The sequence below is a fragment of the Chiloscyllium punctatum genome, chromosome 44 (genome assembly GCF_047496795.1).
Source record: "Chiloscyllium punctatum isolate Juve2018m chromosome 44, sChiPun1.3, whole genome shotgun sequence".
Taxonomy (NCBI): Eukaryota; Metazoa; Chordata; class Chondrichthyes; order Orectolobiformes; family Hemiscylliidae; genus Chiloscyllium; species Chiloscyllium punctatum.
Genome location: NC_092782.1, coordinates 39,237,585 through 39,254,225, shown reverse-complemented (window position 1 = coordinate 39,254,225; position 16,641 = coordinate 39,237,585). Strand labels below are relative to the sequence as shown.

General features: G+C 38.9%; 1 protein-coding gene across 1 annotated transcript in view; it reads left to right on the top strand.

Annotated features, from left to right (window-relative positions):
• The window catches only part of LOC140466901 (reelin-like), a 371,462-nt gene that overhangs the window by 253,291 nt on the left and 101,530 nt on the right, over positions 1 to 16,641 (top strand). The window contains exons 27-31 of the mRNA XM_072562696.1: positions 370 to 564; positions 9,414 to 9,649; positions 11,311 to 11,468; positions 14,675 to 14,882; positions 16,137 to 16,213. Coding sequence (XP_072418797.1) covers positions 370 to 564; positions 9,414 to 9,649; positions 11,311 to 11,468; positions 14,675 to 14,882; positions 16,137 to 16,213 — 874 coding nt within the window. The remainder of the gene's footprint in view (positions 1 to 369; positions 565 to 9,413; positions 9,650 to 11,310; positions 11,469 to 14,674; positions 14,883 to 16,136; positions 16,214 to 16,641) is intronic.

Here is a 16,641-nt window from a genome sequence, read left to right as displayed (position 1 = left end):
ATTTATTGCGTTTGAAAGCAACTTTACATTAAGCAGCTCACTGCTGGCTTACAAGCTCCATTTTGCAATAGATTACTGAATTTTGAACCAAGCCAGTTGTTTAATTGGAACATTGCTGCAGCGTTACCGATGTTAAAAGGATCATCTAAATTCTCATTACCGAGCAAATAAACCATTAAATCGCAAACTGTGAAATGTATGACAGCTCCCCTTTAACTTTAAAACACACTTCCTCTATATTTGTTACAAACTTGTTGTGGCAGCAATAATATACTCATACATTTTTTTATTTCCATATTATATTTCCTGGAATATAAAGGGCTGCTATGTATGATTTAATATAATTTTTGTTTCTTGTTTGGATTTCAGGATTACACACCTTCCTATGATATCCCTCTGAGTCAGTTGAGTATTTGGCTGATGTTAGCTAATGAGGGAATGGGTAGCAATGAGACTTTCTGTTCCATGACCCCCTCAGCCATGGTGTTTGGGAAATCGGATGGTGATCGGATTGCTGTGACACGGGACCTGACTCTCAAACCTCGATATTTACTTCAGTTCAAGGTATTAATTTTGTGTTGGACGCTCTGCACTTCCCAAGGCGTAGGCCTCTTTTACCCCCTCACTACCATCCTAGGTGATTCTACACGTTCCCTCTCCACCATCTTAGTGGTCCTTATTTCATTCACTTACATTTGGATAATCTCTGTATACCTTTACTTGTTCAATAAGTCATACAATTTGTCAGAAAACGTGGAAATTGTATCCAAACACAATAAGCAACAAATGGAAGAATAGACTTGTGGGAAAATCAGGATAAGAAAAAGTGGAAGATGAAAGCAGATACAAAGTGACATTTGATGATGAAAAGAGGAGTGTGAAGGCCATACAGAGAAAGAAGAGCAAGTAGAAGAAAAATAGAAAGATAGATATTGTTTTGGTTCATGTCCCATGACATTATGACTTTCTCCCATCGATTAGATAGACGTGTTTCTCCAGTGTGGAGAGAGGGAATTTAGCCTGTAGTTTGCTAGATTAAGGAAGAATTTACATGTAAATGAACAAACCCTTGAAGTTTGGCGAAAGAATAGGCAAGAAAAAATAGTTGAATGTTTCCACCAGAGAGCCCAAAAAGGCATAAGGAGCTTCTTGGCTTCCCTCTGTGTGATATATTTGTAAGATGCCATGTATATAACATTTTCTTTTGCTGTCAAATGTCTTAAAATGGTTCAAACGAATTATATTTGAAGTAGTGTGGCACAAGTTAGTTTAAGCACTGTAAGATCCCACAAGCAACAAATAAAATTAATAAACAATAAGTCTGTTATTTTAGTGGTATTGGGTGGGTTAGCAATGCTGGACAGAATACAAAGAGAATCTCTTCTTCAAAATAGTCAAATCTTCAAATTTGCAATATTTTTCATCCACCATTAAGCCAAGAACAGGGTTAGATTTTTCAGACTCTTGTTCTATTCAGCTGCCATAAATCCAGTATATTTTCTGGACGAAATGTTTTCCACAGTGACGGTACAGCTGACGTTAAGAGAAACTGAGTCTAATCAACATTGTGTTAGGTCTGACAAAACTGAATAAGAGCTTAATCATGCTGAGGTATTCACAAATACAATGTTATTGTAATAAATTGTTTTCTCTAATATTTTAATCTGTTTGTTCAAAACATGGAAATTAGCAGACAAACAACTTTTGTCCTAATATCACAAAATGTAAAATGCACAAAGCACTCAATTTTTCCAAACTCTTAATCTCTACCACCCAGAGCTAGGTCATGGGCAGGAGATCCATGAGAACACCAGTGCCTGTAAATTGCCCTCCAAGCCACACACCATCTTGACTTGGGACTGTATCGTCATTCCTTCACTGTGGCTGAGTCAAAATGTTGAAACTCCCCTACACCATGGATGTCCCTACACTACATCGAATGCAACAGTTCTAGATGGCAGGTACTCAAGGGCACCTAGGTTGGGGAACAAATACTGCCTATCCTGTGACACCTAAATCCCATGAATGAGTTAAAAAAAACACACTTGGAAAGTTGTGCACAAGCTTAGTTCCTTATTACACCAAGGCTATCGAAGTATTGGAGAACGTACAACACAGATTTACAAAGCTACTCCCAAAACTGAATGAATGTGACTATGCAGAATGATTATGATAGAGAAACGCTCTGGATAGAGAAAGTTAAAAAGAACTTTGTGAATATCTTTCTCATTCTGACAAAATTTATTAGGCTTAATTTGTATGAACTGTTTCCAGTTAAGGTGAATCTAGAAAAAGGGATTTGAAATACAAGATAGCCGTCAACAGCAAAGGATTTAGAAGAAGTTTCATTGTAAAAACATGAGTGAAATTGTAACATTCATAACCTTATAGAATGGTTGAAACAGATGCATTGATGCATTTAGTGCTCATGTAAGTTAGAAGGAAATAGATGTTTATTGGATCAGGATGGGAAGACATAATTGAAATTGGAAGAGAATTCACCAACAAAAATATTTTTGACTAAAATGATGATAATAAGTGTAGTACTTCAGAGTCTGTCAAATTGTCTTTATTACTTGGATAGACTGGCAGAAGGAGTTTTGTATCTCAGTCTGATTTTTTTTAAACTGGTGTAATCATGAAATCCTTGTTGTGTATCCTTGCCATGTATTGGTAATTTAAAATTAATAATGAACCATATAAGAACTTCTGATCAATTTATAGTATGCAGGAGCTGAATAATTGAAAGCTTGTAGAATAATAAACGTTTTCAGAGGTTAATAGCTGATTCATTACCACAGATTAGTTTTCCCCAGTGTTCAGAATTACAGCTTGAGATTCCAAGCAAAAAAGTAAACCCTTTGGATTATTCAGTCTTGCTAGTTTTTTCACCTCTTAGTGCACTTAAACTCGTGATAAGACAAGAAAGAGAGAGAAAATATTTTCATTCACACAAATGCTGATATTTCTTCAATGCACCCTTGAACAAATTACAATCTCTCCCAAAGAGAGAGCTAAGATGAGCCAGGAGAGGGCATGAGAATTCATTGGCAGATAGGATCAAAGAAAATCCTAAGGCTTTCTATAAGTATATCAAGAATAAAAGAATGATGAGAGTAAGATTAGGACCAGTCAAGCATAGTAGTGGGAAATTGTGCGTGGAGTCAGAGGAGATAGGGGAAGTGCTAAATGAATACTTTTCATCAGTATTCACACTAGAAAAAGACAATGTTGTCAAGAAGAATACTGAGATACAGGCTACTAGACTAGATGGGATTGAGGTTCATAAGGAGGAGATGTTAGCAATTCTGGAAAGTGTAAAAATAGATAAGTGTTCTGGGCCAAATGGGATTTATACTAGGACTCTCTGGAAAGTCAGGGACGAGATTGCCGAGCATTTGGCTTTGATCTTTATGTTGTCATTGCTATAGGAATCTTGCCAGAAGATGGAAGATAGCAAATGTTGTTCCCATCTTCAAGAAGGGGATTAGAGAAAACCCTTGAAATTATAGACCTGTGAGCCTTACTTCAGTTATGGGTAAAATGTTGGAAAGGATTGTAAGAGATAGGATTTATAATCATCTAGAAAGGAATAAGTTGATTAGGGAGAGTTAATATGGTTTTATGAAGGGTAGGCCATGCCTCACAAACCTTATTGAGTTTTTTGAGAATGTGACCAAACAGGTGGATGAGGGTAAAGCCGTTGATGTGGTATATATGGATTTCAGTAAGGTGTTTGATAAGGTTCCCCACGGTAGACTATTGCACAAAATACGGAGGCATGAGATTGAGGGTGATTTAGCATTTTGGATCAGAAATTGGCTAGCTGAAAGTAGACAGAGGGTGATGGTTGATGGGACATATTCATCCTGGAGTTCAGTTACTAGTGGTGTACCGCAAGGAACTGTTTTGGGTCCACTGTTGTTTGTCATTTTTATAAATGACCTGGATGAGAGCACAGAAGGATGGGTTAGTAACTTTGTGGATGACACTAATGTTGGTAAAGTTGTGAATAGTGATGAAGGATGTTGTAAGTTACAGAGAGACATAGATAAGCTGCAGGAGAGGTGGGTGAGGGGTGGCAAATAGAGTTTAATGCAGAACAGTGTGAAAAGGGGATTAGAGATAACCCTGGAAATTATAGACCTACTTTGGAAGGAGTGACAGGAATGCAGAGTACTCGGCTAATGGTAAGATTCATGGTAGTGTAGATGAGCAGAGATATCTCGGTGTCCATATTTATAGATCCTTGAAAGTTGCCACTCAGGTTGATAGGGTTATGAAGAAAGCATACGGTATGTTAGCTTTTATTGGTAGAGGGATTGAGCTTTGGAACCATGAGATCATGCTACAGCTGTACAAGACTCTGGTGCAGCCACATTTGGAATATTGCGTAGAGTTCTGGTCTCTGCTTTATTGGAAGGATGTGGAAGCTTTGGAAAGGATGTTGCCTGGTATGGAGGGAAATCTTACAAGGAAAGGCCGAGGTACTTGATGCTGTTTTTGTTCGAGAGAAGAAGGTTGAGAGGTGACTTAATTGAGACGTATAAAATAATCAAAGGGTTATATAGGTTGGACAGTGAGAGCCTTTTTCCTCGGATGGCAATGGCTAGCATGAGTGGACATTGCTTTAAATTGAGGGGGATAGATATAGGACAGACGTCAAAGGTAGTTTCTTTACTCAGAGAGTAGTAGAGTGTGGAACGCACTGTCTGCAACAGTAGTAGACTCATCAACTTTAAGGACAATTTAAATGGTCATTGGATAGGCATATGGACGAGAATGGAATAGTATAGGTTAGATGGGCTTCAGATTGGTTCCACAGATCAGCGCAAAATCAAGGGTCAAAGGACCTGTACTGCATTGTAATGTTCTATGTTCTAACCAACAAACAAAAGGAACAACAAAGATGATAGAAAACACATTTCAGCTGTATATGTCAGTCATTGTTGGAATATTTTTTCAATCAGCAATCACAAGCCAACAGGAGCCCCCTCACATACAATTCTAAATATATATTTTTTACGAGGATAATATTGCATGTATTTCAAAATATATTTTCTAAGCGAGCAATATTTAAAGGAATGAACAACCACATTTTAAATTAAGGAAATAGTAGCAAATTAATGATTAACGTTTTCATTGATTTGCCTCTACCTGGTATTTAAATGATGTTTTTTAACTCTTTTAATAAATAAGTCGACATACCCATTAATACAATGCTAGAGGATTGTCGCTTGAAGCATTTTGTGTTCACATGTTAATTTTTAGCCTGAAATATATTTGGGAGCTGAGCTCAGAACACTGCCTTTTGTAATTATTGTCTTTTATTTTGTCATTACTCCATTCCTGCTCTCCTTATTTGGCATGTCCTATCTCTCAAACATCAGAACAGAACTCCAAACGTTAACTTTGAAGGTATAATAGGTCCTGGCTTCTTTATTTTATATTACATTTAATTCTTTTTGTGTCTTTAGCTCCTCTTTTGCCTTCTTAGATCCTGTCCTGAGAGCACAGTAACCACTTGATAAACTGGTGACTTGGGAAGATTAGGACAGATTTTAAAGAGAAAGACATCTCAAAACAACTCACCAAGCAGCTTTTTCCAAGACCAAAGGGACCAGAATTTTAAAAGAGCAGGAAAAAGTGAAGAGAAGGGGGTAGATAAGTGAGCAGTCATGTACGTCCGGCCCCGTAAAGAACAGCCCTGTACCATATCACAATCTTGAAACTGCTGAAGTCAAGGGGGAGCTGCATGAGATACATCTGAGGGAATGTTCCCTTTATGTCCTTTCACAGTGCCATGAACATTAGCCAACGGTGCAACTTGTTTTCAAAGGGAGGCAGGTAAGTTTCAGGGCACAGCAAGAAAAAAGTAATGCAGAGGTGATGATCTATTCAAGGGCAGAAATCCTTTTGCCTAAGGCTGAGGTTCATGGCGTACAGTATTTGTCAGTGCAGCTCAAGAGACAGTGTTCTTGTTGCTTGTACCATAATTTGGATCAATCAGTAAACCATGGTCTCATCCTTCCCTCAAATGAAAAATTCAATAGAACCTTTCAGTGTCACCTCAATATTAATCCGTTAATTAATTTTTGAAAAACACACACTGACCATTCATCTGATTGTGGTCTATGGAACCTTGCTCATCAGCCTGCACAAAGTCATAACATTTCATTGTCTATGACTTCCTTATAGCACATCCTGAGTTTGTGAAAGTCACTATTTATACATAGTACTTTTGTTGGGCCTTGGAATTTATCTGACTTTTTTGAAGGTAAGTTGCAATGTTAACCTATTGGTAAAGTGCAATGAAATCAAATAAAGGAAAAATTCCCTCAGACTAAACTCTTGCAGCACTTTGACAGTTGTATGCAAAATTGATCCTTCATAGATCTGCAAGCCCATCATAGAATCCTTACAGTGCAGAAGCAGGCCATGAAGTCCATAAGACATAGGAGCAGAAATTAGGCCATTCAGCCCATCCAGTCTGCTTTGCCATTCAATCATGACTGATAAGTTTCTCAACCCCTTTCTCCCACTTTCACCCTGTAGCCCTTGATCCTCAAGGACCTATCTATCTCAATTTTAAATATACTCAATGACCTCACCTCCATGGCCTTCTGTGGCAATGAATTCCATAGATTCACCATTCTCTGGCTGAAGAAGTTTCTCGTTATCTCTGTTCTACAAGGTCTTCTCGTATCTCTAAGGATGTGCAGTCAGGACTTAGTCTCTCCTACCAATAGAAACATCTTCCCAACATCTCCTCTGTCCAGGCAATTCAGTATTCTGTATGTTTCAATTAGACTCCCCCTCATCTTTCTAAACTCCATTGAGTATAAACTCAGATTCCTCAATCGTTTCTCGTATGTTAAGCTTTTCATTCCTGCAACTATTCTCATGAACCTCCTCTGAATACGCTCCAGGGCCAATTCATCCTTCCTGAGAAATGGGGCCCAAAACTGCACACAATACTCCAAATGTAGTCTGACTAGAGCCTTGTTGACCCTCAGAATCACATCCCTGCTTTTGTATTCAAGTCCTCTCAAAATAAATGTGATCATTGCATTTTCCTTCCTAACTACTGGCTCAACCTGCAAGTTTACCTTGAGAGAATCCTTGACTAGAACTCCCAAGTCTCTTTGCCCCTCACACTTCTGAATTTTATCCCCATTTAGAAAATAGTTCATGTCTCTATTTTTCCTACCAAAGTGCATGACCTCACACTTTCCCATGTGCCACTTCTTTGCCCACTCTGCTAACCTGTCCAAATCCTTCTGCGATCTCCCCACCTCGTCAATGTTACCTGTCACTCTACCTATCTTTGTATCATCTGCAAACATAGCCAGAATGCCCTCAATTCTTTCATCTCGATTGTTAATGTATAAAATGAAAAGTTGAGGTCCCAACACTGAACCTTATAGAGCACACTTGTCACCAGCTGCCATCCTGAGAAAGACTCTTTTATCCCCATTCTCTGCTTTCTGCCAGACAGCCAACCTTCTATCCATGCTAGCAGCTTGCATCCAGCACCATGGGCTATTACCTTACTCAGTAACTTCCTGTGTGACAGCTTGTCGAAGGCCTTCTTGAAGTCCAGGTAGATAACATCCATTGGCTCTCCTTGATCTAACCTGCTCATTGCATTCTCAAAGAATCCTAACAGATTTGTCAGGCATGACCTCCCCTTGATGAAACAGTGTTGACTTTGTTCTATTTTTCCATACATGTCCAAATATTCAGAAATCTCGTCTTTCACAATGGATTCCAGCGATCTTACCCATGACCAACGTTAGGCTAATCGGCCTGTAATTTTATGTCTTTTGCCTTCTTTTTTAAACAGTGGTGCCACATTAGCAATTTTCCAGTCCTCTGGGACCCTCACTGACTCTAGCGATTCCTGAAAGATCACCACTAATGCCTCCATTAGCTCTTCAGCTATTTCCTTTAGAACTCTGAGGTGTAATCCATCTGGTTTATCCACTTCAGCCTATTCAGTTTTTCTAGCACCTTCTGCTTAGTCAGCTCTGCCCCTTTGGGATATTACTTATGTCTTCCACTGGAATACTGATGTGAAGTAATTATTCGGTTCCTTAGCCATTCCTGATGAAGGGCTTATGCCTGAAACGTCAACTCTCCTGCTCCTCGGATGCTGTCTGACCTGCTGTGCTTTTTCTAGTGCCACACTTTTCAACTCCCATTTTCTTGTCCCCCACTACAATCTCTCCAGCATCATTTTCCAGTGGCCCAATGTCCATTTTTGCCTTTTTTTTTGCCCTTTATACATCTAAAGAAACTCTTACAGTCTTCCTTTATATTACTGGTTAGCTTACCCTCATATTTAAACCCATCTCCTTCCTTATTTTTGTTGCCCTCTGTTGGTCTTTGTATGCTTCCCAATTCTGTGATTTCCCCTGCCCTTTGCCACATTATATGCTTACTCTTTAGCTCTTATGTTATCCCTGACTTCCCTAGTCAGCCATGATTGCCTCATCCCTCCTGCCCCATGCTTCTGTTTCCTGGGGATGAATCTCTGCTGTGTCTCCTGATTAACTCCCAGAAACTCATGCCATTGCTGTTCCACTGTCTTTCCTGCTAAGCTCCTCTCCCAGTTAATACTACCCAGCTCCTCCCTCAAGCCACTGTAGTTGCCTTTATGCAGCTGTAATACTATTACCTCTGATTCTATTTTCTGCCTCTCAAATTGCAGAGTAAATTCAATCATATAGTCATCACTGCCTCCTAAGGGCTCCCTTATCAAGTCTGCCTCATTGCACAACATTAAATCCAGTGCTGCCTGTTTTCTAGTGGGCTCCATCATAAGCTGCTTCAAAAAAACCATCTTGTAGACATTTCACAAATTCCTTTTTCTACCATCCATTACCAACCTGGTTTTCCCAGTCCACTTGTATGTTAAAATGCCCCATGATCACTGCCACTTTGCCTTTCCTGCACATCTTTTCTATCTCCTGGTGTATCTTGCACCCCAGCTCTTGACTACTGTTTGGAGGCCTGTACATAACTCCAACTATGGTTCTTTTTACCTTTGCAATTCCACACCAATCCTCCAAAGAGCATCGTATCTAGACCCACCCCATCTCTGTAACCCTGCATTTCCATGGCCAATCTACCTAACTTGCACATCTTTCAACTGTGGGAGGAAACCAAACTACACAGAGGAAACCCATTTAGACAGTTGGTGGGAATTGAACCTGGGTCTCTGTGTTGTAAGGCAGCAGTGCTAGTGCCTTGACACACACACAATTCAAATATTTGATAGTTTTTGACATAGTACGGCGAATAACTTTGCTCCCTTTGTTATACATACATACAGTTACATAACTATCCTGTGACATCTTAAGACCGATTGTTCAAAATTGTTTTAACTTGTTATATTTGGATCGTTACAGCTGAACATTGGATGCGAGTGCCAGTTCAGTAGCGCTGCTCCTGTCCTCCTTCAGTACTCTCATAATGCTGGCAGATCTTGGTCATTGGTAAAAGAAGGTTGCTACCCAGCATCTCCTGGGGTCAAAGGCTGCGAGGGAAGCTCAAGAGAACTGAGGGAGTCAACCATTTTCTATACAGGAGATTTTGAAACATGGACAAGAGTCACAATAGTTATCCCAAGATCTGTCACATCCAGGTTTGTGTGGGAATGTTATTTTTCAGCTAACGCGGAAAGTAAGTGAAGTGAGCAGCACAGATACATTTGACAGGAAGTTAGTTAAACACATAAGGAAGACATTTATGGTTATGCTGACATGGTTAGATGGATGTTTGGGGGATGGTGCCAAGGAATCATTGGGCTCAATGACCTGTTTTCTTTCATACATTCTATGTAGCTTTATATTAAAATCAACAGCCAAACATAAATAAAATATACTTGATGTTCACCAACAAAGAAAGGAGTTTGCCAAAGCATTAAAAGTGAATAGTTGAGCTCTCTTCACTGCGCTTTAAATAAAATCTTCTCTGTGAGTTCAGGTATCCTTATTTATGAATGAATCAATGTCCACTTTGGGTATCAGTCCAAATTGATGTCATCAGTTAACACAGGTCCCAAGAGAAATGAAAAAGACAACATATTTTCTTTTTTTTATGCAATCCTCAGAAATTGTTCTCTAACTTTAAAACAGAAGAATAGAGTTTGGTTAAAGAGCCACCACATTGTGACATGCTGAATTTCAGCATATGGTGGGGCAATGATACTGAAACATCCTGTATCAAATTGAAAATGAATCAAACAGGTGGTCTGAGACTACCTGCAGCTCTTCTCCTGACAACACTGTAGTTTTGTAACCATTTCACTTTAGCTTTCACATTTTTCAAGTGATCTGCATTTAAACGCATTTAAAAATTAATTATTTTTAGTGTTGGTAATACACTGAAAGAACACTTTTTTTTTCTAATTTTAAATTATTTTAATTCTATTCCTGTGTTTAAGTGTACATGCATACAGTTTTGGTTTCTTAGATCAGAAGATAGGGCAAAGGACAGAATAACATTTTTCTGACCATGTCCACTACTTCACAAGTGGGAATAAAGGGGTGGTGGCAGCCAATTTTCATACGACATGGTCCCATAAATGGCAATAAGATTAATGCACAGGTAAATTGTAATGGCTTAATGATGAATATAGATCAGGTGAGCGCCCTGTTGTTCTTTGAAGAATGCCATGGAACCTTATATGTTCACCTAAACATTTTGGTGGGGCAATGTATTTAAAGTCTTACTTAAAAGCATAATCTGACTGCATTAAACAGAACTCGTTGAAATGCTTCAAAGTCATGCTTGAAAGGTTGTCATACAGCTAAAGAGGCAAACACTAGCTGTTTGATTGAAACTTGCAAATGATAGCTGGCAAGTGAGGTTATCACTCTGGTCTAGTTCGAGGCCTCTGAAGGAAAGGTAACCTCTGCTTTGGTTATAATCTGCTGGGAAAAAAGACAAGCTTTGCTGCTTCTCTCTCCATCTCTGCAGTCAGCTGTATATAAATTGTAGGAACGCCTTGGGCAAGGTCATATTTGCAGCCTGCTGCTTGGAAGGCGCATTACCAAGAATTTGCACATGGAAACCTGTTAGTCCATGTGTTATAGCATGTAAGGCTGAAATACCTGCAGAGGAATTTTCATTTTGAATAAGAAATTAATATCTACGATGCTTATTCCATAATAGTGGAATAATGTTTAATTATAAACGAATGATAAATCACAACAACATTATTACTAATCCAGCAATAGTTATTAAATATTTGTGACTACATTGTACTTGTCCAGCTCTTTTCACTGTTTTATTGAATTACAGTAAGACTCGATTCCGCTGGTTTCAAGAGACCAGCGCCCACAGGAACGCACCTGCATTTGGTTTAGATGAAGTTTACATCTCCGAGCCCTGTCCTAACTACTGCAGTGGGCATGGTGATTGCATCTCGGGCGTCTGCTTCTGTGATGTTGGCTATATAGGTAAGCTTGTGTCAGAAAGCGGTTTGTTGAACTAAAGTGTAAATGTGTTGGTGAGTCCAGATATAGGGGCCACTGTTTCCACCCTTTCAGGGCAGAGATGAGAATTTTCTTTCTCTCTAAGGAGTTTGTTATTTTGTAATTCTGTCCCTCAGAACATGGTGAAGGGGAGGCTCATTAAATACTGTTAAGACAGTAGTAGATGGGTTCTTGTTAGGCGAGGAAAGTATCAGTTGTCAAGGATAAGGGGAATGCGGAATTCAAAACACATCAACTTGATCATGATCTTAGTGAATGACAGAGCAGACTCAAGGGGCCAAATAGTCTACTACTGCTCTGAGTTTGTATGTTCGTATTTATGGCAAGAATCTCAAGATTTTAATCATTGCCAGATGTTAAGGATAAGGCCACACGTTGGATAGGCATTTCTGCTTTGTCAGGACAAGAATATACAAAACAAGCAACGACATTTCTCAGGGGATGATTCTTTCCACTGAAGAATTATTTCAGAAATGAGCAACATCAAGAGGATTGAAAAATGTTCATGAAACCTGTAGTAATGACAAACATGGTAATTCATGTAATGATTACATTCAAATTACTTCTGCAAGGGAAATTGCTGATGATGGTAAAACATTAAGAAATTGAATTTTAGCTAGCCTCTTCTATTAGAATTGTCATTCCCTATTACTGTTAAGGCAGTATATTAGTTTTACTATGATGCAAATGCACTCCAAAACAATGATATTTGCATACAACCTGTTTTTTTTTAAGTTTGCAAAATACAATGGCCCAAAAATTGCAATGAATGGCATCCACATTTAGTTAATGTTTATCTTGTCCATTAAATGCTGACAATATTTTGCACTACACATTGCTGTAAGTGTGAGAAGAAAGTGGCACCTCAACCGGGCAAGCAACTTTGTGAAAAAAAAGAACTGTGGATCCTGGAAATTAGAAGCAAATCAGCAATTGCTGTGAAAACCCAGCATGTCTGGCAGCATCTGTGCAAAGAAAACAGAGTTAACATTCTGGGTCCAGTGACCCTTCTTCAGAGCTGTTCTTCAGTTAACTCTGCTTTCTCTGTTCAGATGCTGCCAGATCTGTTGAGGTTTTCCAGTAACTTCTGATCTTGTTCAAGCAACTTTGTACATCCTTAACCAATTATACTGAAGAATTGGCCTGAACTAGGAGAGGGTAAATTAGAGGGTGAATTGAATGTTAAATCAGGTATGAGAAAGAAAAAGAATGAAGAGGAGACAGACTGAATTAAGAGGGAACGAAAGACAACAACATTTTGGTTTGAAAAAGATTTTTTTTCAGCAACAGCAATTAAAGCCTGATGGAATGAGACTCTACATTTAGCTAATAGATTATTTTCTGTGCCAGAGGTTGACTGATTGTTATTAGTACTTACTATGTTGTTTGAAGGTTTGCTGTTGTTTGAAATATAACATTCAAGACTTCAGTTTCTGTGGTGAGTTTAGTTCTTACTTATTGTGCAAATACAGGAGCTTCATACTGCTCAATGTAGTTGAATTTGAATTCACATCCAGACAATGAGATGATGTTTTTCATAAAACAAATAGCACAGCAGTTTTTCTCAGACAGCAACCTTTAGATTGCCATGTTTAATCATGCATCTGCCCTTACCTGAAGCTTCACTGCCTATTATACAGATATATGTGTGGCCGATACGCTTAAGCTTGAAATCATATTTCACTTATTGCAAAAAGATGTTTGAGATGCAGCAATTCAGTGCACTAGGTATTAGTCCAGAAAGAGGTGTACACTCGTGCTGTTTTCCTGTTCCATTCAACATCGAACAAAGTATAAAATGAGGTACCCCTGTACTATTGTCATTTTATGCTTCCTCCCAGGATGAATATCACGTTCTATGTGTTCTGGTAAGGTGTGCAATTTAAAAAGATAACAAATGCCTTATTATGTGAAATTTGCAGGAAACAATAGAGGAACCAAGTTCCAGAGTAAAATGTGTTCTTTTCTGAGCAGTCACTGAACAGAAATTGGATTTGGGGTGAAAAATGTAGATTTTGTTTCTTTTTAAGATACACATTTCACTGGCTGAACCAGAATTTATTGTTCATCCCTGATTGTCCTTGAGAGGGTGGTGTTGAGATACCCTCTTGAACTGCTGCAGTCCATTTCATGTAGGTAGACCTAAAATGCAGTTAGGGAAGGAGTTCCAGGACTTTGACCCAGTGACACTGAAGAAATGGCAGCATATTTTCATGTCAGGATGGTGTGGTTTGGAAGGGAACCTGCAGGTGGTAATGTTCCCATGTATCTGCTATCCTTGGCCTTCTAGATGGAGATTGTTATGCACCTGGAAAGTGCTAAGGTCTAAGGGGCTTTTGTGAATTTCTGCAGCGCATCTTGTAGGTGGTACAAACTGCTGGAAGGAATGAATATTTCTGAAATTAGTGCCTATCAATGAGCTGCTTTGTCCTGGATGGTGTCAAGCTTCTTGACTGTTGTTGGAGTTGCACTGTTCCAGGCAAGTGGCAAGTGTTGCATTTCACCACTGATTGGTGCCTGTACATGCTGAACAGGCTTTGAAGAGCCAGGAGAAGAATTATTCAGTACAGGATTGCTAACTAGGCTACTTTGTAAAACCATGCCCAAGTTTAATAAAAATTTTACCCAGTAATTGAATGTGGTCAGCGTTATTGAGTGTCACATGACACCAGAAATTCACGGTGGCCCAGTGGTTAGCACTGCTGCCTCACAGCACCAGAGTCCCAGGTTTGATTCCAGCCTCAGGCAACTGACTGTGTGGAGTTTGCACATTCTCCCCATGTCTGCGTGGGTTTCCTCCGGGTGCTCCAGTTTGCTCCCACAGTCCAATTCAACAACCAGGACATTTGTATGTCCCCTTCAATGCACTGAGTACATTTACTAGTTTTAGTATCTCACACAGCAGGACAAATTTCTGTGGTATATTTTTAATTCTCATTTTGTGCAGAGGTAGTGGAGGAGAAAAAATATCCATGAGTTATAAATTTAAACACTTTATTTTAAGTGTAAGTATTTTAGTGGCACATATTTTCCAAATTGGCTCAATTCTCTCTTTCCCTTTATGTTTCTGCTTCCAATTTAGTTAATAGAAATGGTTCCCTGCTTTAATGAATAACGTTTGATATAGAAATCTGTTTCTGCTGATGATGCATAGTTCCATTCTCTTGTAGTTGAAGAGGGAACTTGTGTGCCGAATACATCAAACCCCAGTGAAATGACTGATCGCTTTGAGGATAAGCTCAATCCTCTCTGGTTCAAGGTTACAGGAGGACAGACTGGCATTGGCTGCGGGATACTGAATGATGGGAAATCCCTCTACTTCAATGGCCCTGGGGGAAGAGAGGCCAGAACTGTCAGTCTTGACACAACAAACATCAGGTTAAAAGCAAAATTTTACATTTGTTGCAGGATAATTTCACATTAAGAGTTCTCTGTTAGCATGTTCTGAGTACACTATATTTCATGAAAATACTGTATGCATGTAATTCTTTATCCATTATTTTAAAAGTCAGCCACATTTCTGTCTCATAAAGCAGTGTACACATTGTCTGCAAATCCAAACTAAGTTAGTTGAACCTCTGAATGTGCTCAGTTCTGGTCAATTCAGGTAAACACGGTTACTCTTTCTATTGATTTGTTCTATTTGATGTGAGCACAGTCACAACTGAGATTGCTTCTCAGCCTAGTTGCACTGTTAGGAAATACAAAACCAAATGAATTTGGTGTTCTAGATATGAACCTTTAGACTTGGAAGGACTTGACCTTATGATATTCAAACATAATTAAAAATCCACTCTGCTGAGTATTCCATCTTTTTAAATGATGCTGGTAATACGTTTACATCTACCAGTGAATGATTGTATCATTTAACAAAGAATTGGCAGGGCTGTTAAATGCAGTACTTTTTTCATCCAATGTCATGTTTTAACAGCTGGAAGCTTGACATTTACATAGAATAGAAGGTCCAGCCCCAGCTGTGTCAGAGGTGTCATAATATGTCCAAACAGGGTTTTTTTTAATAAATGTAGAATAAAGATCCTGCTCGTCTGTCTTAGCATGTGCCCTAATACACATTTCCAAAGAACATTTCAGCAAAGTATCCCAGTGTGATTTTCTCTTGTTTCCACCATCATTATTACTGTCTCTCTCAGAAAGGTTCTCACACTGTGCTAAGTACTGGATATGTTGTACTAAGGGCTGACAGTGTCCAAGTTCATTTGTAAGCCGCAGCAGCTTTCCTGCTGCATTACCTAATAATCTGTATATGTAGAGAAAGGCCCATCAACCACAGGTGGTACCTTTCCCACCTGCTCGGGTCCAGGTGGGGAAACAACAGGGACTTTGCTCAGGACATTTTAACTACTCACTGTCCCAGTTTCAGCTGAGCAATTATGATGATAATCCACACCCACACCACCCCCTCAATGACTATAGAATGAATTCTAGAATGTAATTTCACAGTTTGTTATGGCTGAATTAAGGAATCAAATTGTTGCAAATTCTGGTCATGTTTGAGTTTATGATATTGTCCATAATATAGTTCAGTTAGCCTGTTTACTGTTTTTTTTTGCTAATAAGTCAATTGGTAGTACCGTCTTCCTATTAACCTTGTAATCTTTGTTTCATGTGTAGGTTGGTTCAATTTTATATCCGAATTGGAAGTCGAACCCTTGGTTCATCTTGCAGCAAACCAAGAGCTAGAAATGAAGGTGATTGGGGCCTGAAGTATTTGTTAAAATCTGGTCCTATAAATATTGTTTATTTGCATATTTATTTTATTGTTATGGCTATAATGGACAATGTCTGTAATGTCATCACTCTTGTTTGCATGTATGCTCCAAAAATATTGGATTGCACTTCCATTTATTAAAGAAAACTGTAAGGAGAAGCCTGGGAACTGTAAACCTGTGAGTCTGTCATCAGTGATGAGTAAGTTGTTAGAGAGGACTTAGTGAAATAGGATTTACAGGTATTTGGAGAGGCAGGGACTGATTAGGGATAGTCAGCATAGCTTTGTGCACGGGAAATCATTTCTCACAAACTTGATTCAGTTTTTTGAGGATGTAACCAAAACGATTGATGAGACCAGAGCGGTAGACATTGTCTGGATGGATTTTGGTAAAGGTAAACTAGTTAG